The sequence below is a fragment of the Camelina sativa genome, chromosome 18 (genome assembly GCF_030686135.1).
Source record: "Camelina sativa cultivar CO46 ecotype springtype chromosome 18, ASM3068613v1".
In the NCBI taxonomy this organism is placed as follows: Eukaryota; Viridiplantae; Streptophyta; class Magnoliopsida; order Brassicales; family Brassicaceae; genus Camelina; species Camelina sativa.
This window is the reverse complement of record NC_141897.1, coordinates 18,775,757-18,798,352: the sequence shown is the minus strand read 5'-3', so window position 1 is coordinate 18,798,352 and position 22,596 is coordinate 18,775,757. Positions and strand designations below refer to the sequence as shown.

Genomic DNA, 22,596 nt, shown 5'->3' with positions numbered 1-22,596 from the left:
TGGGCCCTTCCCAAAGCCGTTAACGACAATCGCGGCAGACCACATTATAAGAAAACGTAAACCGTACCGCATGAGATTAAATCCCACTAAAGAAGCACTGGTAAAGTAAAGAGCTCGAATGAGTCGCCACAGTTGACCCGATTAACCCCAAACCAAAACAAAAAAAAAAAGACAAAATTGCGAAGACTCAGAACAGAAGACTGTTCGGTCTGAAAAACTATCTTCAAAAAACTAAAAAAAAATCCACTTGTGTTCACTAATTCATCATTGTTCCAATCCAACACCGGTTGTTTTGATTTCTTTGATTCGCCGGGGATTTCGCTGTCTCCGATATTAAGGTACTTTCGTCTTACTTGTCTCTTTCGTCGTTGATTTGGTTCTTCAATTAGTCACCGGGAAGTCTTATATAGTCTCCGACGTGGATTTTGGTTTTCAGATTTGGTTACTTGATTTAGGGTTTTTTGGTTGTTTAAGTAGTAGCAGCAGCCGAGGTAATTCTCGTCGATGTTTTATGGGTTTTGATATATATGGACTTTTGTTTGCTGTTTGAGATTTTTAATCGTTGTGATTTGCAGATCTAGTAAATTAGGGTTTTGTTTTTGTGGGTGGAGAATGCAGAAGTAAATCATGGACAGAGGTAATAATATGAATAGAGCCAAGAGGATTTTGGATGGGAACAACGATGATGATCAGCCTGAGCGTAAACGTCCTGCTCTTGCTAGGTATTTATTTCTTATCCTTCCTTCCTTCTCCTCCTCGTAGTTCTTATACAACTGGAAAAGTTTCTGACTTTGTGGTTTATTTCTTCTTCATCCCAGTGTGATTGTAGAGGCTCTCAAAGTTGACAGTTTGCAGAAGCTTTGCTCTTCTTTGGAACCTATTCTCCGCCGAGTTGTAAGTTCTTTTTCTTTTGTTCACCTTCAACCTTTGCTTAGAAATTAGCTAATTCTTTTGTTTAAGCCTTAATGTGGGATTGTTACTGAGTAGGTTAGTGAGGAAGTGGAACGTGCTTTGGCGAAACTAGCCCCTGCTAGGCTTACTGGAAGGTAAAATCAAAAGAATTTAGCAGCTCTTGACATTGTAATATGCTCTTCAACGTTAGCTTAACAGGTTTGTTATTACTTTGCAGTTCTGGATCTTCTTCTCCAAAGCGAATCGAAGGTCCAGATGGCCGGAAATTACGGTTACACTTCAAATCTAGACTATCTCTCCCTTTATTCACTGGAGGGAAAGTAGAAGGAGAGCAAGGTGCTGCAATCCATGTCGTCTTGATTGATGCAAACACTGGACGTGCTGTGGTATATGGTCCAGAGGCTTCAGCTAAACTTCAGGTTGTTGTGCTTGAGGGTGACTTCAACAGTGAAGATGATGAAGACTGGACACAGGAAGAATTCGAAAGCCATGTCGTCAAAGAGCGTGCTGGAAAGAGACCGTTGCTTACTGGAGATGTGTATGTCACTCTCAAAGAAGGAGTTGGAACTTTAGGGGAGCTGGTTTTCACAGATAACTCGAGTTGGATTCGAAGTCGTAAGTTCAGACTTGGTTTACGGGTTGTAACTGGGTATTGTGATGGCATGCGTATCCGTGAGGCCAAGACGGAAGCTTTTATTGTTAAGGATCACAGGGGTGAATGTATGGTCTTGGAACCTCCACTTTTTTTTCTCACTGTACCATGTGGTGTGTGACTTCTTTTAGTTTGATGCCTGTTTCTTTTATGTGCAGTGTACAAGAAGCATTATCCACCTGCTCTGGCTGATGAGGTGTGGAGATTGGAGAAGATCGGCAAGGATGGTGCATTCCATAAAAAGCTTAATGCAGAAGGGATTGATACTGTAGAAGATTTTCTGAGAGTAATGGTCAAGGATTCTGGGAAATTACGTACTGTAAGTGCTTATTTTGTTGCTTTTGAAAGAGATGTCCATTAGAATTAACACCATGGCTAATTTTTATCTTTATCCGTTTGTTTTTGTCTAGATTCTTGGAAGTGGCATGTCAAACAAAATGTGGGATGCACTAGTAGAGCACGCAAAGACGTGTGTCCAGAGCAGCAAGCTTTATATCTACTATGCTGAGGATTCAAGGAATGTTGGTGTTGTCTTCAATAATATCTATGAGCTAAGTGGTCTCATTTCTGGGGATCAGTACTTCTCTGCTGAATCACTTACTGACAGCCAAAAGGTTTGCTCCATGTTGCTTTAACTTTTAACACCATTCTTTACTTTGCTGCGAGTTATGATTTAGTAATTTACTATCTTCTTTCAAAGTTTATTAGCAAGCGAGTTCATCATTTTTAGACCAGTTTAAGAGGAGATTTATCAAAGTTGATTTTGTATTTCACTTTTGTGTTCTAAAGGTATATGTTGATGGGCTGGTGAAGAGAGCATATGAAAACTGGACCCAAGTCATAGAGTATGATGGAAAATCTATTTTAGACTTGAAGCAGCCTAACAGGTTGAGTATTACTCAAACTGATTTGGCAAATTACTCTACTGCTCCCATTGACCATCCAATCCAGATGGTAGGCCATTCATCTTCAATGCCGGCTAATCAGTCTCCAGTGCTTTCAGATTTTGCTATTGGAGGTTTGTATATTGCAATCAAATCTCTTGATAATTTTGTATTGTAGTGAATTACTAAATCTTATATGTCTGTTTATCTTTGATCAATCTACAGGCTATGATCAGTCTCTGGCAACAAGATATCATTCGCAGCCCCAGCTTTTGAACTCCAACCCACGAGCACATTTTGATGTTGCTGCTTGCAGTAACCCACGAGCACAGTTTGATGTTGCGTCGTGCAGTACAACGCAAGACCAGCTCCTGGGAAACTTACATCAATCTCAAAGCACCATAAACAGTCAAAACATGAATGGTCTTGCTCTCGGTCCTCCACAATCATCCACAAACGGATACCAAAACATCAACTCTGCTTCTGTTCACCAGGCAAATCTCAACCATTTAGAAGACTGGTCAAACCCCCGGGAGAGAGGAGGACCAGAAGATTTCTTCTCAGAGGAAGAGATCCGACTCAGAAGCCATGAGATGCTAGAGAGCGAAGACATGCAACAGTTCCTCCGTCTGTTCAGCATGGGAGGAGGAGGCAATGGCTCTGCAACACACTTGCCAGAAGATGGATATACATTCCCATCGTTTCTACACACGCCTATGCAAGGTTATGATGAAGACCGTGGTCGATCAGGCAGAGCTGTTGTTGGATGGCTTAAGATAAAAGCAGCAATGAGATGGGGGTTCTTCATCAGGAGGAAAGCTGCTGAGAGGCGAGCACAGATTGTAGAGCTTGATGATGATGATGAAGATGGCGAATAAGTGTGGTCTTTCTTCATCATGGTCATACCCCTAATTATGGTAACAACACTGAATTGACACAAACAGTGTTTACCAAATGGAAACTGACGCTTAAGGGCCACGAGGTGAAGTGCCTCAGGTATTGTATAAAAGGAAGTGTACAGTTAGATTCAGTGGGATGTGTGTTTTATGAAGCAGGAGACTTTTAATACGCTTGATTGATGTCTCATAGCATTCGTAAGAACTGATTCTACAGTCTTAGATAAAATGATTCAACAAGTAGAATTTATGTTTGCTGGTCCTATGATTTGATACTCGAGTTGCTATATGATGTAAGGCTTGTGTTCCACAAAACTACAGTGTAATGTTTCCTTGATTATTACTTATATATTAGGTTGTGTTCTGAGAGCATACCGGGGTACACCCAAATCCTACTTTCACTGTAGAGTTTCAGCTTTCAAGTTCCTCTTTTCGTTTGTGAAGTTGACAAATTAGCTAGCACACAAACCCACATGCCACAGGATCACATATCTTATTATATTTTAAATTTTTAAACAGGTGGCATGATGACCACTTACTTGACTGAGAAAAGTACAAAGCCGAAGCAATCATAAATGGAAACAACATCAAGAAACACAGATCTAAGACTGTCCTCGTTGGTGACCTTAGTTGTTTCTAAGGATTTTTCTTAGTTAAAGAAATTAATTAAAAATGAAAAAAAGGAAAGAAGGGAAGGAGACGTTTCTAATTTTAGGACAAGGAGAAACGTTTCTTCGACGATAGGTGGCGCAATATCATTGGTATTTGGGGTAAAATGAGTTTGATGGGGGAAATTTTTTTTGGCCTTCCTCTTTCATTTGCGAGTTGTTCTCTCTTCTATCTCTCTCTGCGACAGAAACCGTGATTTGCGATATGTTTCCTTCTCTTCCAATTGATTTCCACATCTGATTCTCAATGGTTTCGCCGTCGATTTGGTGTTGAGTTTCCGGTGAAGCAGACGCAAGGAGATTCCGGTGTAGATCGATCGATCGATCTGTTTGGAAGTAAATGAAAAAGTGAGAAATGATGCATATGATCCGATTAGTCAGAGTGTTGAACCCTGGATTTGGTGAGATGGTTGGTTGACTATGAGATTTTGTGTTTGTTTTATGAGTCTTATGAGTTGATCTCTGGAATAGTCAGAGTGCTTTATGAGTTATAGTTTATGAGTTTGGGATATGTATCTGACTTTGTTTTTAGAACCTTGTTTTATGTGGTTTGATTCTGAAATTGTTCTTTCATACTGAGATTATAGTTTGTAAAAGAACGATGAACAACACATAAGAGGTAAATATAGAGTCCTTTCATTTCTCAGTAAATCTTGCTTGTGTCTCGGATTGAATTGTGTCTTGCTCGTGTCTCGGATTGAATGTACTTCTTTGTGACTAGGTTGTCATTATTCGTAATTGGTGGTTGTTCTCTCATTAATGGATGTGACTAGGTTGTGTATTCATTGTGTGTTTGGTGTTGAAAATTAAATGTAACTTCAATTAAAGTTTTAACGATCTTAATGTTCTTGATCGATCTCCCGTTTTTGATGATATACTTTATGGTCAAGCTCCACAAGTTACCTACTACGTTAACGACAAAGAGTACAATTTGACTTACTATCTGACAGACGGTATTTATCCGAACTGGGCAACTTTTATTCAATCCATACCACTACCACAGAGTCCGAAAGCATCTTTATTTGTTGAACGCCAAGAAGGTGCCCGAAAAGATGTTGAGCGTGTCTTCGGTGTCCTACAAGCTAGATTCACCGTAATTAAAAATCCATGTCTTTTATGAGATAAAGATAAAGTCGGATTGATTATGAGGGCGTGTATCATACTCCACAATATGATTGTTGAAAATGAACGAGATGGATATACTCAAGCTGACGTTTCTGATTTCCCACAATGAGATGATGTGGATCTTTCATATTCTTTCGATATGGCTTCAAATATCAGCAATGTGCTGAATGGTCAAACAATAATTCGTGATAGAGAAGCGCATCACCAATTGAAACATGATTTAGTTGAACATTTATGGACTAAATTTGAAGATTAAATATGTTTCATGTTTAATTAAATATGTTTCTATCTTTTATTTCATGTTTTGTGTTATGTTTTAATTTTTTAATGTTTTGTGTTTTAATTTTAAATGTTGTATGTTATTTTATGTTTTTATTATTTAAATATGTTTCTATGTTTTATAAAATAATTTTAAATATTTTTAAGTTATTATTTATTATTTTACTAAATTTATTAGTAAGAAACACCTTAAGTTGATTCTACCAATAATCAACAAAATTTTCTTTCTCTTTTAACAAAGTTTCTTCTTCCCTTTTTATTATTAAAAATTGCCTTTAAGAAACAACTAAGGATCTGAGGATAGTCTAATAACAAATGGAATGTGATGACCAATTTGGTTTTATAACACACGACACAAAAGCTCAAACCAGACCTAACAAGTGGCATGGTGATAACCACTTGGTGAAGAACACAACATAAATTAAAGCAGACAGACTTAATATTAGCACTTATTTGGACCCAATTCCTAGCTAGAGCTCAAGCAAAGATGGATGAATCCAGAAGGGAGCATATGGGATCAGTGGGATGAATCCAGAAGGGCGCAATGGTGGCTTTGGGTGTACCAGGGGGATTGTAGGTGCGGACAATACCAGAGCCAATATGGTAGCAACCAAGTCCCGCCCCAATGTAATAGATGGAGTTAGGTCTTAGTCCCGGGTACATGCTCGCGGAGAGACAAAAGGCTTCACTCTTGCCAAGGAAGATGCAAAGATCTCCAATATCTTCAGTGTAACAGAGGCCTCTGCTCTCCTCATCTTCTCTAAACACCATGAAGCGCCTTGTTTGGCTATGGACACTTTCCACTTCCTTGTCAATGTTCTCCTTGTGCAAACACCCGCGGTACCACTTGACGAAGAAAAACTCGCCAGAGGGTTACTCCACAAAGTGTTTGGTCATGAAACATGCATCCAACATCTCCCACTCGGCCTCTGGGATCATACACTCAGATAAGACCTATCGAACTTTGCAGCCACGACACAGTCGTCTTCGTCAGGAGAAGAACACGAGAGAGCCACTTCTTTCAGAGCAAGACGTGGAGAGAACTCAAGAGCAGGCAAGGACATGACTTTTGGTGATGAGACCCATGGCTTGAACACATCAGTCATATGTACTGAAGTAATGAAGTATCCTTCTTGCTCGCACAAACAACCCATCCTTGCGATGCTCCCACTAGAACTTCTCCATCGATCTCCTTAGGGTGCGTTTTCTCGCAGCTCTTCACCGTTCTCTCCGTCCTAGGATCGAATAACTTGTTCTTTACGGTTTTGCCACTCTCAGAAGGCTCTCCCACCTTCACACTACTCAGAAGCAAGTACGGAGACTCGGGCAGTGATGAGAAGAAGCGAGCATTACTGACCCTGCAAGCCTGTCAATATTCACAAGTAAACTCAAAATTATAAAAGCAGAATCAATCAAGAAACTGTGATACGGGAGAGAGGTGAGTGTTGTGTTATCTTACAGAAAGCTTAGAGATTCGGCTGAAAAACAGAGCCATTGTTGTCTTGTGAGCTCACAAAAGAACCCTAATTGCTTATAATGCCTTAACTCCTGTTTTTTCATCTTCTCTCTTATAAAAGGGACACCTGCCACCACATACGGCTTTTGTCTTTGTAAAGTTTCCATTTTTACTAAACAAACTAGCCACTGTTTGAGATGTGAAAATCCCATATGTGGAAACTTTTGAAACCAACTTACCTTCGCTAATGATATAATGATTTAGTGAATTAGAGGTTTTCCTTGTGGCAGAGGCAACTTCGGCACCTTCCTCTTTCGCACCAAACTACATCAGTCAATGTGGTCACGAACTCACGATTGAACATTATATGGGGCTTAGTTTCAAAATCAGGGCCAGTAATGCCAAGCGCATGTTGAATGCTTAATCGTAGTTACAACGACAATTTTGAGTAGGGCTATAAAGATTTTGGGCTTGAGTTTGGACCATCAACTGACTAGAAAAACGGATACACTAGAATCAAATCAAAAATAAACCAAAGTGTATATATATCGAATTTCATATGCACTAACCAATTGACATAAACACCGTTTCTAAATTCTACGACGAATAACTTGATTGAATCGTCCGATAGATATTTCAAAAAATTAGTCTTTAACAAATATGAAACGAGAATTTTTGATTGGGTTCATCATCCAAATAATATAGACATGCAAAGAAAAATCATATATATGGATTAATGCATGGTCTATTATCTCTGTTTTGAAAAATACGATTCCAAATTTTAGTAATGTTGTATCATTTGTGTATCAGTGTATGCAAAGATAATGACGAATAAGGAGAATTAATGTGGGGATATGATGGATACTACTCTTTCGCTTTCTACGTCACAGCTGTAAGTGTCAGTTGTAAATGATGTTGGAAGCAGACGAGCAGTAGCAGTCTTTGATTCTGTTCTTTTATCAAAAAAAAATATACATAACATACTTAAACAATATCAATATATATATATATATATATATGCTAGAGTATTATTACAACTAGTATAAATAAAAATAAAATTAAACTTTCTGTTTGATCTTTCTATATATATACATAGAACTTCAAAATCCGATTGTGATCAAAGTATGCTATTAGTCTGATATTGTGATGCACAAGATATATTCAGTGAAAGATCAACAAAAAATTGTTGCATGTAACTCAATCGTTTGGTAATCAACAAAAAGTTGTTGTATGTAACTCAATCGTTTGTGTGTGTATATACTATAGAACTTCAAAGTCCGATTCGTAAGTGTGCCACGTGTGGTCCTATTGGAGATCTGGATGTATGTAAGTCAATCATCTTTTGGTAATAAAAATTGTTCCAAATCTTAGAATTCATTTAGAGTTTAGACCCATCACCCATGCCATGAACTCTCTTTTGAAAAATAAAATAATGGGAAGTGGGAAAATCAAAGTAGAGTTAAATGTGATGTAAGAGTGTAAGTGTGATGATGAGGCTTCTGCTAAATCGTACAGTATATATATAGATCATTATGATGGTGGCAGAGCAGGTGCAGTCCTTGATTCGGTTCTTAATGTTTTTCTTTAACATATTGAAAAAACAAAATATGTTTTAAACTATTTATCGAACGTGTACCAATAAATATAACTTGTTCATCACAATCCACAAGTAAAGAACACCCCCGAAATATGTTAACGTATTATCTCATTGTTGTTTAATATATCACGATATTACATTTTGTAGAATCTCAAAAGTTTATTGGTAACGCCTAACGTGCATGTAGAGTCGTATACTAGTATTTGGTTAGGAGAGTCTGTGGTAAGAGCACTTGGGAGGGGGAGAGTAGTAACCTTTTTCCATCTCTTTGGTTATTTTAGTTTGTATATATTTAAATTAATACTGTTATTAACGGGGGGAGTGTGGGTGTACAATAAATATATGTCCTCTTTATAACACATCGTTATCAACACTGCAGATACGACTATTGCTATCTTTGGTGTTTGCCTTGCAAAGGTAAGCTTTCCCGCAGGGGAAATGGGGTTTAATGCAAAAACTAGGGCTCCATATAACGCAGTCCCGTTTGTGTATATAATACCAACACAGTCACGGAGAAAAGACAGAGAGAAACCATTAAAAAAAAATGAGAAGGATATCACAAGCAGTGAGTGGTGCAGCGAAGGCGACGGTTTCAAGAGCTAAAGCTCGTCCGGTGGCATCAACAAACCAATGGTACTCCACCGCTCCTCCTCCAAAAGAAGAAGAAGAAGAAGAAGAAGAAGAAGGAGAAGAACAAGACGAGTTGATTCCTTTCCCTCCCCACATACCCGGAGGTCTTGTTGTCCGAAAGAAGAAGAAGAAAATGCCTGAGACATCGACGGGCAATAACAAACAAGACAAACCCTCCTCTGGTCAAGACGCCGGTCAGGGACAAGGAACCAACGGCGGTGAAAAACCAGACTATGGCGGCGGTTGCAGTGGTTGTCCTGGGTGCAGCCGTTTTGGTTGCCCTGGATGTAACGGTGGATGCAATTTCTGCTTTGGTTGCGACGCCTGCAAGTATTAATCAATTATTACAAATATATATATGTTTATCTTTTCGCGTAGTTCTATCAACTATGGCTTTATTATATGTATGTGCTTCCTTTCTTTTCTTTTCTTATTAGTCTTAGGACATGTGCATTAGTGTAGGACAATTTTTGGTCCTTCAAATATATTAATCTTATTTTGAGAGTTTCTTAACTGTGGTATGAGCATTGGTGTCCATTTAAAAAATTAATTATTTAAATTAATAAATAAAAACATATTAAAGTTTTAATTTAAATAAAACATATAACATTGACATTAAAAACATAAAAAAATTAAAAAGTTACAAAAACTTGGAAAAAAACAAAATATACAATTAAAACATGAAAGATAAAAAACATAAACCATACAAACATCAAAAATAAAAACAAACATTTTATTTAATTCATAAATTTTTTTTTAATTAATCTTCATTATCTGGAAGATGTCCAAAGTTAGTCCAAATATACTCAATCAAATCTTTTTTTAACCGTTCATAAGAAAATTACAAAGTTACAAAAACTTGAAAAAAAAACAAAACATACAATTAATACATTAAAAATTAAAAACAGTTTATTCAATCCATAAAATTAAAAACCAAAAAAAAAAAAAAAACCAAACAACACCAACCACACAGATGCTGCCACGTGTAACGAAAGACACAGCAAAAAACGTCCCATATTAAGAAACGTCCCATACAGATGCTGCCTTTTTTAATTTATTTAAAAACAAAAAATACCGGGGACAGGCCAAATGTACGCCCCTTGTATATGGTCTTAAATGTGGTTTTCTTTCTGCTAATGTGCGAGTTTGTGACCCGCCGTGTACTACTGTTTAATTAGAGTTAATTTGCGTTGCATTAGCCTCTTTTTTTTTTTTTTACTTATTCTAATCAAACCCATATACAAAATTCTGCCCATTTAGTCACATTTATTTAAAAATGTTAAATGGATATAAATTGGGTAGCCCAATTAAACATGTTTGATAAATGGGTTTACACATTAATTAATTAATTAAACATGTTTCAGATTCTTGAAACCTAAGAAGAATCTGAAAGTTATCGTCGCCGTCGTCTTCTCTGAGCCACGACGTTGATGGGTTGTGTTAGTTAGTTTGTATTGACTTGATTCAAGATCCTCTTTGCAAATTCAGATCAAATTGTGATTCTCTGTTTTGATTCATAGGTTTGATTTTGTGGCTAAATCAAATTCAGATCAAATTATGTAAACACCAAAGTCAAACAATACAAACACATACGGCGGTCTCAATTTGGCTTATCCGTTATGGGCTCGTATTTTAATATGAAGCCCATTAAAATTAAACGGACCACACAGTAAGTGAAACGGTCTCAATTGAATGATGATGAGTTTGGGTGTTGTGCCCAAGTCAATTTTGCCTCTGCAGCGCTATCGATATGAAAGGTTGCCTTTTTTGGGATGTTGCTTCTCGAGTTAATTTAGTGAAATGGAAGAAATACTTTTTTCTTTTCTTTTTTTTTTTTTTTTTTTTTTGTTTTGAAACATGGAAGAAATATTAGTAATGGAATTTTTCCAAAGCCAAACCCCGTCAAAGGTCTTTGAATAATTGAATAAGAGAGAAGAGCAATTAGGTTTTCGGACAGGGGAAAGAAGATAGAAAAAAAAAGAAAAAAAAAAAACAATGGCTCTGTTTTTCAGCCGCGTCTTGACGCTCTCTGTTAAGGATACATTCATCTCTCTACATATCACAATTTCTTTATTCCTCTTACTTTGATTTATGTACTAATGGGTTTAAGTATTGACAGGCACGCAAGGACAATGCTCGTTTCTTCTCATCATTGCCGCAGTTCCCGTATTTGCTTACGGGCGGTAAGAAGCTGCGAGAGTCTCCGGAGGGTAAAATCAAGAAGCACAGGTTATTCGATCCGACAACTGAAGAGACAGTGTACAGCAGTGAGAAGACGTTTCCCAAGAAGCTCAATGGGCTACCTCTTGTGGGAGCATCACAAGGTTGGATCGTTTCTTTTGACGACAAAGACCTTACCGTACATATCACGGATGTGTACAAGCCATGGCTCTCATCTTCCAAAGTAATATCATTGCCTTCGGTTGGGTTCAAACCTTCAACCCATGAAACGAGAGTGTCTCTCTCTTCTTCTGATCCTGTTCAGAAGGACTTCTCTGTGGCTGCAAAGTTCAACGACTATCGGCTAAGTGTATGTAGGCCTCGTTGGGACTCTAAGTGGACTCACATCGCGACAGCTTATTCTCTTTTACCACCCTCTAATCTCTTGTATTCCAAGAGAGACAAAGTCTTCTACTTTACCAGTTTCAAGGGTGACTACATGGGTTCGTTGGATCTCAGTAGCAACGACTTCGAGCCAGAGTATCAACACCTACGCCTTCAGAACCGGCCTAAGGTCCCAGAGGCAGGTTGGGAGATGCTGGATAAATGTTTCATGACCAACCACTTAGTTGAGTCTCCCTCTGGTGAACTTTTCTTCATCAAGTGGTAAGTATTTTGAATCACTTATTAATCTCAATCCATGTTAAAAGTAGAGTTATTGAGCTGCTTGCTTCTGTCTAGGTACACACAGTACATTCACAAAGAGGACGAAGATGGGGATTTGGAATTTTATTCACTGCAGTACTAAGCGGTTCATGATCTTTAGGCAAGATGGGATGAGCAAAGACTTTTGTTACACGGAAGATATTGGAGATCTCTGCATCTTCCTTAGCAAGAGTGAAGCCTTCTGTCTCTCGGCAAGCATGTACCCTAGGCTCAAACCTAACTCTATCTATTACCTTGGTCCTAGACTTGGTTCTTACGATCTGGCTTCTGGTACGGACCGTCCCTTCAACTTCGATCGCCTTGGTGAACCCTCGCCGGTCCGTACCCCCTTCTGGCTTCATCCCACGGACCCCATTGCTTAACAATGTTTCTTTCTGCTTCCTTTCCTTTGAATCTCTTCTCTGAGCTTTAGGCTTTAGCTATAGGATTTGGGCTTTGTTTAGTTCAATAAGTGGTCGTCTTGCCACTTTTCTGTTATGGTTCTTCTTCTTCATGCGGTTATGAGCTTTTGTATCTTGTGTTGTTCTTCATTAAGTGTGGTCACCATGCCATTTGTTCTTCTAGTATGCTTGATTGATGACTTAGTTAGACAATAACATTCTTAAAAACTAGCTCATTCTACAAGCTCAGATAGTTGATTTAACAACGTAGAATCTATGTCTGGTCCTTTTGATTGATACTCGCCTTATCTAAAGGCTTGTGCTTCACGATACATCAATGTCATGTGTTCTTGATTATTACCTACTAGCTTGTATAACCGCCGGATACGAAAACTCCATTCCCGGAGATTCCTCCAACATTAAAACATCGGTCCAAGAATCACCATCGTCTAAAGAAACACTCTCCTACTTTGAGCACACCTCTTGAGTCTGTGTTGTAAGCAAGCACTAGCCTACCGTCCTTTAGCTTGACTCCATCGATACCTATCAATATGTTCATTAGTAAAATCAAGCTAATTAAAGCGAAGACTATTTATAAAATGTGTGTTTGTTTTGATATTCAAGAAACCTGAATTTGGGTTTGGGAGAACCGTTGGTACTGCGAAACTCCAGAGTTACTCACCGCCATCTAAAGACTCTGAGATACAGATTCTGTCAATGCCAGTGAAGGATCTAAGTAAAACCCGTAAGTTCCCAGCTGCGGTTTGGTATGGAACCGGTTGGATCCCGCGGCATCTCCAACCCTATTCTATTTTAGAGTCAACTCTTTATTATAGAAACATTTGCTTCAATCCTACTCTATATTTTACTCTAAAATAGAAAAAAAATGTAGAATTGCTCTATATATAGAGCAACTCTATTATCACCTCTATTTTTTTTATACTACCTCTATTTTAGAGTTGAAAATAGAGTAATATATAGGACTAAAACAATGCTCTATTTTTTAGTTACTCTATTTTAGAGAAAAAATAGAGATATACATTGGAGATGGTCTAAGACTCTTGCCTTGAATGTATATTGGCCCTTGCTTTCTACCAGCGTCTATCCCACGGGTAGAGTCCCTCCAGGTATGCAAATGGGCCGTAAGCCATGGACCCATACCCATGTGGCTAAAGGGATAGAACTGAGCAATTCTGCGCTTGGAGAAAATCGATCTCTGGCCTAGACCAACAGAGCGACTCTTCCACCAAGGATAGAACCACTAGCCCACCACCTCTGGTTAGTTCACTGTAAAGTTTTTTTAGTTAATCCTAATTTTTATTTATATGATTGAGTAAATATAATATATATGAAATGAATTTAAAAATATATATTTTGGGTTGAATAAAAAACTAAAATGAAAAGGTAAACATCTATGAAGGTGGAAGAGTACCCTAAACAAACACTATTAAAAAAAATCACAATAATCATTTTGATTATATATATTTATTGGTAGTACACATTCATATCATCCAAGAGAGACAATTTATGAATGATTAAATAAAACTCACCAATCTTCTCAATTCCTTAAGAAAAAGGTTTAATACAGCTTGATCAATCACAAATTCAAAACAAATTTTAAGACAATATGGCACATATCGTTATAGTATGTGTGCCATATATTAGAACATCTCATATATGCTAATTGCCTAATAACATTCAAAAAAATAATATTTTCATAATCATTTATTTTGAACAACGATGACAACACAATATAGAAAAATACAGTATAAGACAATATGGTATATTTCGGTAAAAATTATAAAACCTACTTTCCAAACTTATAAAAAATAACATAACCAAAGACAAAAAAACAAGAAAATATTATAATGGCCTCACACATGAAGGTTCAAACTTAGAGAAATTGAACATTCAAAAGTCTATATGATGATGTTAATAATATAGGAAGAAGATGTATGCATTACTAACAGAACGAAAAAAAATTAGGAAAGAAGAAAATTTAGATGATTTAAAAAATGAAATACATTAAGAAACTAGTAAAATGGAAAACAAAAAATTATGTGAGATTTGAGATATGAAATTACTGAGATGTGTGTGCTATTTATCGGAAAAATTATAGTTAAGGGCATATTATAAATTCATTATTTAATTGGATAGTTAATGCATTAATATTTATATCAATTTATCAATTTATATTTATAAGGTGAAGGTAATTCATATTTTATATTATAATGTTTATAATTTTGCTTTAAATCATGTGACAGTAAAAAAAACAATATATAAAAAATATTTATTATGTAAAACCAATTATATTTAATTTGTTGCATTCAAAAATTGAAAGAAAAGAGTGTCAAATGGCAAGAGAGTGAGACTTTTCAAGTTAACGAGTTTATGGCTTTTGCAGTCTCCCATACTAACATTGATGCTTAATAAGTAACAAGTAGTAAGTAAATGTCAAAAAAAATATATATATATATATATATATATATATATAAAAGTAGTCACTCTTAGCAAATATTTTTTTCTAAAACTTTTTTCTTGTCATTTTGTAATCGTGTGCGAGTGTGTATAGGTTTTTTTTTTTGGTTTTGTTTTGTTTGTGTGTTTAACTTCAATAGGAAAAATATCTTGAATTTATGTATCATATCAGATATATGATAATATGAAAGATCTGAAAGTTTGGGATATTAATTTGTCTTTGTGGGTGAATTTATTCCAACTCTCTTAACGTATTACTTCGTATATATTTCGATAGATACTAAACGTAAACGACCCACTTTGCAACTTAACATCTTATATATTTGTTAGAACGTTTTTTATTATGCGTTCAACTCACAGCATTAGCAACACATTCACTAGCCAACCCTAGACGAAACCTCTTAGGGTCATTGCAATAATCATAGATCATGAAGTTCTTTTGGACCCAATTAAGCCTTTTCATGCCACTGTCATCAATCCCTTCATTGATCCACGAGCTTGAGCCATCACCACCACAAGTTTCATTAGAGCCAACACAGTTTTGGACCTCATAATTCCTGTAATAAGCGGTGAAAGGTGCTTTGGACCAGTCAGTCTTCACGAGCCCTCCTCTTGTAGCCCAATCATCTCCATCCCATAAGCTTGAATGGACTCTCATTGCTTGTTTCTCCGGGTAAGATACATTCATTGTCTTCATGTTCTTGAATTGTCTTATCGGTGTACCATCCACATAGAATCTGCCAAATATCCGACTCCTAAATATTGCTACGTTATGCTAAGAGATGAATGGACTGGAGACTAGATATTTAGATTTTTACATTATGGTTCTAGGGTTCCAGAGGGTAGAATAAGTGTGGAAATTAATGGTGGGATCGAACCAGAGACGAAACTGTTGTTCTCTATCACCTTTGCCTTGCGTGATCACATTTGTATGGACTGTGTATGGATTACCACTCAGATTCCCCAAGAACTCGAAGTCTATCTCATCCCACATTGCTCCTTTAGACGCTACCTAGGCAACACATACACGATGTCTTATAACATCAATATTATCAACCAATAAATGGTTCATTAATGTAAAGATAGGTTTTGGAGATTATTACATAGTAAGATGTGACAGTACCAGCAGAGTTTCCAGAGACAAGCTTAAGGTCCATAGAGATTTTACCGAACAAAAACTGTGTTTTGGATTGAAAGCCAGAGCCAGAAGTTTTGTCGAGAGATAATGCAATGGCTTGGCCGTTTTCAAGTATCTTCGCTTTGTCGCCTCCCCATATAATGTCAACATCTTTTCTGAAATCACCTGCCAACACTAAGCACCACATGAAAGAAAAAAATGAGAAAATATACACTAGGATCACGATTCTTGAGCAACCCATGTCCTCCTTTTGGTAAAATGTAACGGTGAGTCAGAACATTTATAATGGAGGAAAGATTGTAGAAAATGATAAGACAGTGACATTTGGGTGAAACAGAGGAATAGAAGGAGAAGAAAATTATCTGTTAAGTGATGGCCAATTTTTGGCTTGTTAGCAACAGATGGTTAGTGAAAAGAAACTCTTGTGGACACATGTAATTTAAAATTAAAGGGTTTTAATGAACAAGAGATCAAAAGATTCTACTCTATCCATACGTTTAAAAGGGATGGGATTTACATATCAAAGACAATGGCCAATTCAACGTTGAGTCTATTTAATAAAATAAGAATTGTTTAACAAATGGCAACTATTCACACTTTTTTTAGTAAATAATTAATTGCTATAATTAATTGTTAATAATCTTTAAAGATTTTAAGGATTGTTAGAGAGTATTATGGTATAGTTTTCTAAAATATTTTATTTTTGTATTTTTAACAAATGGCAACATTAAAGTACTTCAAATAATCTTTGTATTTTTGTAATACTTTTCAAAACTTTATTTTGTAAAAAAAATATATAAAATCATGAACCAATAACGGTTATGTTCTTTTTCTTATCGCTACATTAGCGACCAGCGACACACATATAAAAGGCAGGGAGTGAAAAATAGAGGTGAGAGAAAACAAAAGCTGTGGCCAGCTATCACTTTTATTATCGCTGATTCCAAAAACCCATCGCTGGAATTTTTAGCGATTGAACTCTTCTCTTTCTCCATAAAGAAAAACAGTCGTTGTGATTAATGACAACAGATAATTCATCTTTTCTTTTTATTTTTTTCCCTTAAAAGCAGTGGAAAGTGGGTCGCTAGTGACAGTTATTCGAGCACAGCCAACATAATAATTGAATTCATTAACAATCCTAAATTCTATTGTTTCATTTGAACAACACAAAATTTTTATTAACTTTATAAAAACTTGAGTTCAATAACCCAAATTTGTTAAAATTTTAAACGTTTTTTTACAAATCACAAACTAATAACACTATACTTTAAAATCTTTATCTAATAACAAAAAAATCCACATAACATTCAAAATCGTTAAAACTACATTCAAATCCTAAACCAATAACCCATAAATTAGAATCTAGTAACATCCTCTTATTTTCTAGACTAAGTACACTTTTGTATTACCCCATGTGCAGCCATAGCAATATAAACCACAAAACACTATGGTATAATTCTCATTCACAATACAAACATACCTATAAGGCTATATTAACTCTATAGTGTATATAAGAGAATCAAGACTTTGAGAGCAAGTCAACTAAGACTCGGCTAAACCTAAGCAGACGGAAGTTTTGTGGGCTTATAATAAGACTCGGCTAAACGATATGTATTGTTTCACTTATTTAGGTCCTTGTAGTTTCTGTGTTAATCTTTTTCTTACCCAAACCTTAATAAATTAATCTAAGATAGGAAGAAGCAGACGACATATCAAATTATTTAAAGGAAATCATGAAACTATCTTCTGATAATCTTTTTAACTGCGATCATGATATTATTTTCAAATCCATATCTGTAATTGCCAATTATTTTTAAAGATGAAGAATTTATAACCCCCATATTAACAAATGAGTATATTAAGATCATACCTAATTTTTTCATTAAGAAAAAAATATATGTACAAGAAAACATTTAAGAGGATTTAAGTTTTTATCAAATTCGATATATATCTAGACTTTACGTAAGGGTTCGGACTGCTCTCAGGATGAAGCCACTTGGAGAAAGAAGCTTCCTGACCACGACCTTCACCAAGTAAAAGTTGAATGTCTTAGCTGTCTCCACTACGACAATTTAACATTTGAGTCAGTCAAATTAATGATTTTACCCAACTACTACCATACCATATCCCTTACTTTAACGTGGCAACTTCTTCTTATCCCCGTTAATTTTTTTTTTTTATTAAAGCTTTTTCTATTAAAAAAACAAAAACAGAAAATTCAGTGTCGATCCTTATCCTATTTCATTTACCAGTCTAAATATGTTAAGTGGCAATGAAAACAAATACTCAAATGTGTCCCCCCCCCCCCCCCCCCCCCCAAAGAAAAAGAAAAAAGAAAACTCAAATTTAATTAAGGTTCAATTTCATTTGAGAGTAATTAATAACGAAACCGTTACAAAAATTGAGTAACGACTGAATAAATTGTAACATATGAACTATTTAAAAATCATTAAATTTGTCAGATTCTGATTAGCACTTTCTCCTCTTTTCTTTTTGGTTTATAACAGAATCTCTTGTTTCTATTAGAGCAAAACTCCAACTCTTTGAAGGTCGGTCCGAGCCGGTGGTAAAGTATCCAACTCTCAAATCCAACTTTTTCTCTCCCAAATCCAATTAAATTTGAAACATAAAAAAAAAAGTAATAATTAATTATTTACTAAAAAGAGAAACATTTACTAAACAAAAACCGCGTGAACTCCAAAGCAAAGCCAATTAAACACAGCTTTTACTACAAGATGGCCCAATCACCAGCTGTTGCCTCAAAGACGCGGCTTTTGTCTTTCACCATACGAACCGCCTCTCACAAAAAAAAAATCTTCACTACTTCACCACTATATATAACGTTCTTCCATTAACCCTCAAAAACCACAAAACCAAAACACACAATACAAGAAGAAGTCTACAAAACAATCTCAAAACAAAAAAATGGCGATCATCAGTTACTTACTTCCTCTGTTTCTTTCACTTATCATCATCTCCTCTGCTTCAGCTAATTTCCAAAGAGACGTTGAGATAACTTGGGGTGATGGTCGTGGACAGATCAAGAACAATGGAGAGCTTCTCACTTTAACTCTCGACAAATCCTCTGGCTCTGGATTCCAATCCAAGAACGAGTACTTGTTTGGTAAAATCGACATGCAAATGAAACTCGTCCCTGGAAACTCCGCAGGAACAGTCACAACACTTTACGTAAGTTCAACAAAAAACACAATCTCTGGTTTTGGTTCTGTTTTACATTACTAGATTTCTTAGTTTCTGACATGAGTTTTTGTATTTTGTGCAGTTGAAATCACCTGGAACAACATGGGACGAGATTGACTTCGAGTTTTTGGGGAATTCAAGTGGAGATCCTTACACACTTCACACAAATGTCTACACACAAGGCAAAGGAGACAAAGAACAACAGTTCAAACTCTGGTTTGACCCAACAGCTGATTTCCACACTTACTCTATTCTATGGAACCCACAAAGAATCATCTTCACTGTGGACGGAACTCCGATTAGAGAATTCAAGAACATGGAGTCTCTAGGCACTCTGTTCCCCAAGAACAAACCAATGAGAATGTACTCTAGTCTCTGGAACGCTGATGATTGGGCTACGAGAGGTGGTTTGGTCAAAACCGATTGGTCTAAAGCTCCTTTCACTGCTACATACCGTGGCTTTAAACAAGAAGCTTGTGTTTGGTCAAACGGCAAGTCTTCTTGTCCTAATGGCTCGAAACAGGGGACCACAGGCACCAGTGGCTCGTGGTTGTCGCAGCAACTTGACTCAACGGCTCAACAAAGAATGAGATGGGTGCAGAGAAACTACATGATCTATAATTACTGTACCGATTCTAAGAGGTTCCCACAAGGTCTTCCTAAAGAGTGTTTAGCTGCGTAGAGAGGAACAAAAATTTACTTTTTCTTTTTGTTGTTGCTATAAATTTTATTCATTTTATTTGTAGATCACGTGAATTATATTTGATTCGTTTGTAGTGTATCATATAGTTTCATGAAAGTTATAAAATATTCTCTTTGTTACACTGTGCCTTTTCTATTTTTTTTTATAAAAGTCTCTCGTAGTTCGTTCCGTTATATTCTCAGAGTCAGTCCAAAAATGGCCGCTTCTGATTTATAGTCCAAAGATTCCAAACCCAAATGGATCAATAATGTTTTTATTTGGTTTTATAATGGACATTAATGGAAACCAAACTGGAGTTTGCATGTAATTTGATTGGTGTCATACTGTCATTACTTTAATCCGGTACAAAACAAAAGTTTTTGGATAAACCGAACCAATTATAGTAAAACTCAAAAAGCACTATCAATTTGTATACACAATACAAAACCAGCTGTATTAGTTAAAATAGAATTTGGCGGAACTACCGTACCAGATTTTGATTCTAGTTTGTAGATTATAAATTTTCAAACTAAATTAGCTCCACCAAGGCACCAAGTACTATATACGTCCACACTTAAGCAGGACCAGTTTAACATGGTAAAAACCAGAATCCCTAAACCAAACTGGGCATCAATCGAACCGGATCAGGCAGACTTAAACCAAAACAAAGAACAAGCACACACGTAGCATGAGGCAAAATTATGCACATGCTTGTTTTATACTTCACAACAAGAACCAGCTGTTCACAGCTTAAACTACACAAGAGTCACAAACGGCGAACTAAACTCCAAATAAACTAAGACTAGCCTCCCTTGTATAAAACCCCCCCAACACATAAGGTCCCAATGAATGAGTTCAATTCTCCATCTTCTTGACACATAAACATGGATCGTTCCACTTTGATCTTATCTCTACTCTTCACACTCACCGTCACGACCACGACACTCTTCTCTCCGGTTTTCGCCGGAACTTTCGACACAGAGTTTGACATCACTTGGGGTGATGGTCGTGGCAAGGTCCTTAACAACGGAGGGCTTCTCACTCTCTCCCTCGACAGAGCCTCTCTGGTTTTCAAACCAAGAAAGAGTATTTGTTCGGGAAAATCGATATGCAGCTCAAACTCGTCCCAGGAAACTCCGCCGGAACTGTCACCGCATACTACGTTAGTGTTACTTAACATCATAACATATGTACATAGGCCATTTCTAGCACGTGTGGGAAAGCTCCAATCTAAAATTTATTTCTTAAATGATAAATTATTGAATATTTCCATGAATTGAGGCCTTCTAAATCCTTAAGAAAATTTGTCATCAGAGTTTGAGAAAATATTTTTGAATGTGTCAGTAGTTCCCAACATACCATGTCAAAGTTCATATAATAACAGTCTTTTTATACTTTGGATATTATAAAAGATTTTAATTGTTTATTTTTTCATGCAGTTGAAGTCAAAAGGTGATACGTGGGACGAAATCGATTTCGAGTTTCTTGGTAATCTAACTGGTGATCCGTACACCATGCATACGAATGTGTATACTCAAGGAAAAGGTGATAGAGAACAACAATTCCATCTATGGTTCGATCCAACGGCTGATTTCCACACTTACTCTGTTTTGTGGAACCCTCATCATATAGTGTAAGTATATGTAACAGAAATTTAAATTGTTTTCAATGTTTTTTCAAACTATAAGTTCCAAGCTTTCGGCAGACATGATTTTTATAGGTCCAAAACACGTCTTTTGATAATACTTGTGGCTGATCCGCAGAATATAAATAGTTTCACATTGGACGTCAAATTTGAAGTTTACTAATACCTAATTTATCATTTAAATGTTTTGATGAAGTTTCATGGTTGATGATATTCCGGTAAGAAAATTCAAGAATCTACAACATATAGGTGTTCCATATCCAAAACTGCAGCCGATGAGGTTATACTCGAGTCTATGGAACGCGGACCAGTGGGCCACAAGAGGAGGTCTTGTTAAGACCGACTGGTCCAAAGCACCATTCACCGCTTCATACAGAAACTTTAGAGCGGACGCATGCGTTTCTTCAGGCGGAAAATCATCTTGTCCTGCCGGTTCAACGAGATGGTTCTCTCAAAGGCTTGATCTAACAGCGGAAGATAAGATGAAAGTGGTGCAGAGGAAGTACATGGTCTATAACTATTGTACGGACACCAAAAGGTTTCCTCAAGGAGCTCCAAAGGAATGTAGACACTAGGCTTCGTGAAATAATGTTTGCTCCGACGCTAGTAGTATATAGGTTCGTCCAAAGTATATATGCAAGTAATTTTATGTGTATTTAGGTTATGTATTAAGCAATTTCCCCTGTTTCTGTGTGATATTCTCATAATAAAATGGGCGTGAGTTATGTTGGATAAATGTTAGATTATGGCTTTGTTTGTTTTTGTTAGATTATGGTTAAATAGGCGAATTGTGTTCAACAGTCCCAAGCGCATGTTTATTTACATAGCCATTGATAATGTGTCGGTTTTATAGTGTAACATTTGTAGGCACCATGAGTGGACTATGATTGACTGAGATTTGCTTTTCTTTTGCCATATGACTGACTGAGATTTATCTTACCTCAAAATGAAATGAATATTCTGTTTTTTTGTTTTATTATTATGCAAAGAATATACGTGACAGTTCTTACATATGTGGTTGACATGTTCGTCCTATATTCAGAAACCTGTTGGTCCATTATACTAAAATCAAAACACATATTCCGAC

The 22,596-nt window shown here is 36.4% G+C and overlaps 3 protein-coding genes and 3 pseudogenes across 11 annotated transcripts; 4 read left to right on the top strand and 2 right to left on the bottom strand.

Moving 5' to 3' along the window:
- Window position 1: 1 nt before the first annotated feature.
- LOC104761843 (calmodulin-binding protein 60 B) lies at window positions 2-3,716 on the top strand. Of its 6 annotated transcripts, none has more exons than XM_010484980.2 (10): window positions 39-338; window positions 437-491; window positions 576-722; window positions 819-894; window positions 988-1,046; window positions 1,130-1,632; window positions 1,723-1,883; window positions 1,975-2,178; window positions 2,354-2,582; window positions 2,674-3,716. In XM_010484980.2, the coding sequence occupies exons 3-10, from the start codon at window positions 628-630 to the stop codon at window positions 3,324-3,326; spliced, it is 1,980 nt and encodes a 659-aa protein (XP_010483282.1). In that variant the 5' UTR covers window positions 39-338; window positions 437-491; window positions 576-627; the 3' UTR covers window positions 3,327-3,716. The 6 variants fall into 6 exon arrangements, with proteins under 6 accessions (XP_010483283.1, XP_010483282.1, XP_010483287.1 ...); XM_010484982.2 differs by having other exon boundaries at window positions 89-338; window positions 619-722; XM_010484983.2 differs by having other exon boundaries at window positions 129-338; window positions 612-722.
- Window positions 3,717-5,893: 2,177 nt separating this feature from the next.
- On the bottom strand, window positions 5,894-6,911 carry LOC109130517 (uncharacterized; annotated as a pseudogene).
- Window positions 6,912-10,993: 4,082 nt separating this feature from the next.
- LOC104761842 (uncharacterized) lies at window positions 10,994-12,548 on the top strand (annotated as a pseudogene). Its single transcript, XR_015588597.1, has 3 exons — window positions 10,994-11,130; window positions 11,219-11,925; window positions 12,001-12,548. The product of XR_015588597.1 is annotated as an uncharacterized LOC104761842 (transcript).
- Window positions 12,549-15,142: 2,594 nt separating this feature from the next.
- Window positions 15,143-16,411, bottom strand: LOC104761841 (xyloglucan endotransglucosylase/hydrolase protein 22-like). Of its 2 annotated transcripts, none has more exons than XM_010484977.3 (3): window positions 15,947-16,411; window positions 15,662-15,855; window positions 15,143-15,580 (listed from the first exon to the last, which is right to left on the bottom strand). In XM_010484977.3, the coding sequence occupies exons 1-3, from the start codon at window positions 16,220-16,222 to the stop codon at window positions 15,193-15,195; spliced, it is 858 nt and encodes a 285-aa protein (XP_010483279.2). In that variant the 5' UTR covers window positions 16,223-16,411; the 3' UTR covers window positions 15,143-15,192. The 2 variants fall into 2 exon arrangements, with proteins under 2 accessions (XP_010483279.2, XP_087354332.1); XM_087498206.1 differs by having other exon boundaries at window positions 15,662-15,851; window positions 15,947-16,230.
- Window positions 16,412-18,727: 2,316 nt separating this feature from the next.
- LOC104761840 (xyloglucan endotransglucosylase/hydrolase protein 22) lies at window positions 18,728-20,004 on the top strand. The gene is made up of 2 exons (XM_010484976.2): window positions 18,728-19,170; window positions 19,265-20,004. The coding sequence occupies exons 1-2, from the start codon at window positions 18,907-18,909 to the stop codon at window positions 19,862-19,864; spliced, it is 864 nt and encodes a 287-aa protein (XP_010483278.1). The 5' UTR covers window positions 18,728-18,906; the 3' UTR covers window positions 19,865-20,004.
- Window positions 20,005-20,706: 702 nt separating this feature from the next.
- Window positions 20,707-22,245, top strand: LOC104761839 (putative xyloglucan endotransglucosylase/hydrolase protein 25; annotated as a pseudogene). Its single transcript, XR_015588104.1, has 3 exons — window positions 20,707-21,026; window positions 21,304-21,497; window positions 21,706-22,245. The product of XR_015588104.1 is annotated as a putative xyloglucan endotransglucosylase/hydrolase protein 25 (transcript).
- The last annotated feature ends 351 nt before the right edge of the window (window positions 22,246-22,596 follow it).

Excerpts from the sequence above, each read along its gene's own strand:
- LOC104761843 (XM_010484981.2), top strand. The coding sequence starts at position 628 with ATGGACAGAGGTAATAATATGAATAGAGCCAAGAGGATTTTGGATGGG. Across the intron at positions 723-818 it reads AAACGTCCTGCTCTTGCTAG|TGTGATTGTAGAGGCTCTCA; the intron begins GTATTTATTTCT and ends TCTTCATCCCAG. Across the intron at positions 1,884-1,974 it reads ATTCTGGGAAATTACGTACT|ATTCTTGGAAGTGGCATGTC; the intron begins GTAAGTGCTTAT and ends GTTTTTGTCTAG.
- LOC104761840 (XM_010484976.2), top strand. The coding sequence starts at position 18,907 with ATGGCGATCATCAGTTACTTACTTCCTCTGTTTCTTTCACTTATCATC. Across the intron at positions 19,171-19,264 it reads GAACAGTCACAACACTTTAC|TTGAAATCACCTGGAACAAC; the intron begins GTAAGTTCAACA and ends TATTTTGTGCAG.
- LOC104761841 (XM_010484977.3), bottom strand. The coding sequence starts at position 16,222 with ATGGGTTGCTCAAGAATCGTGATCCTAGTGTATATTTTCTCATTTTTT. Across the intron at positions 15,856-15,946 it reads GTACTGTCACATCTTACTAT|GTAGCGTCTAAAGGAGCAAT; the intron begins GTAATAATCTCC and ends TGTGTTGCCTAG. Across the intron at positions 15,581-15,661 it reads TGGAACCCTAGAACCATAAT|ATTCTATGTGGATGGTACAC; the intron begins GTAAAAATCTAA and ends GATATTTGGCAG.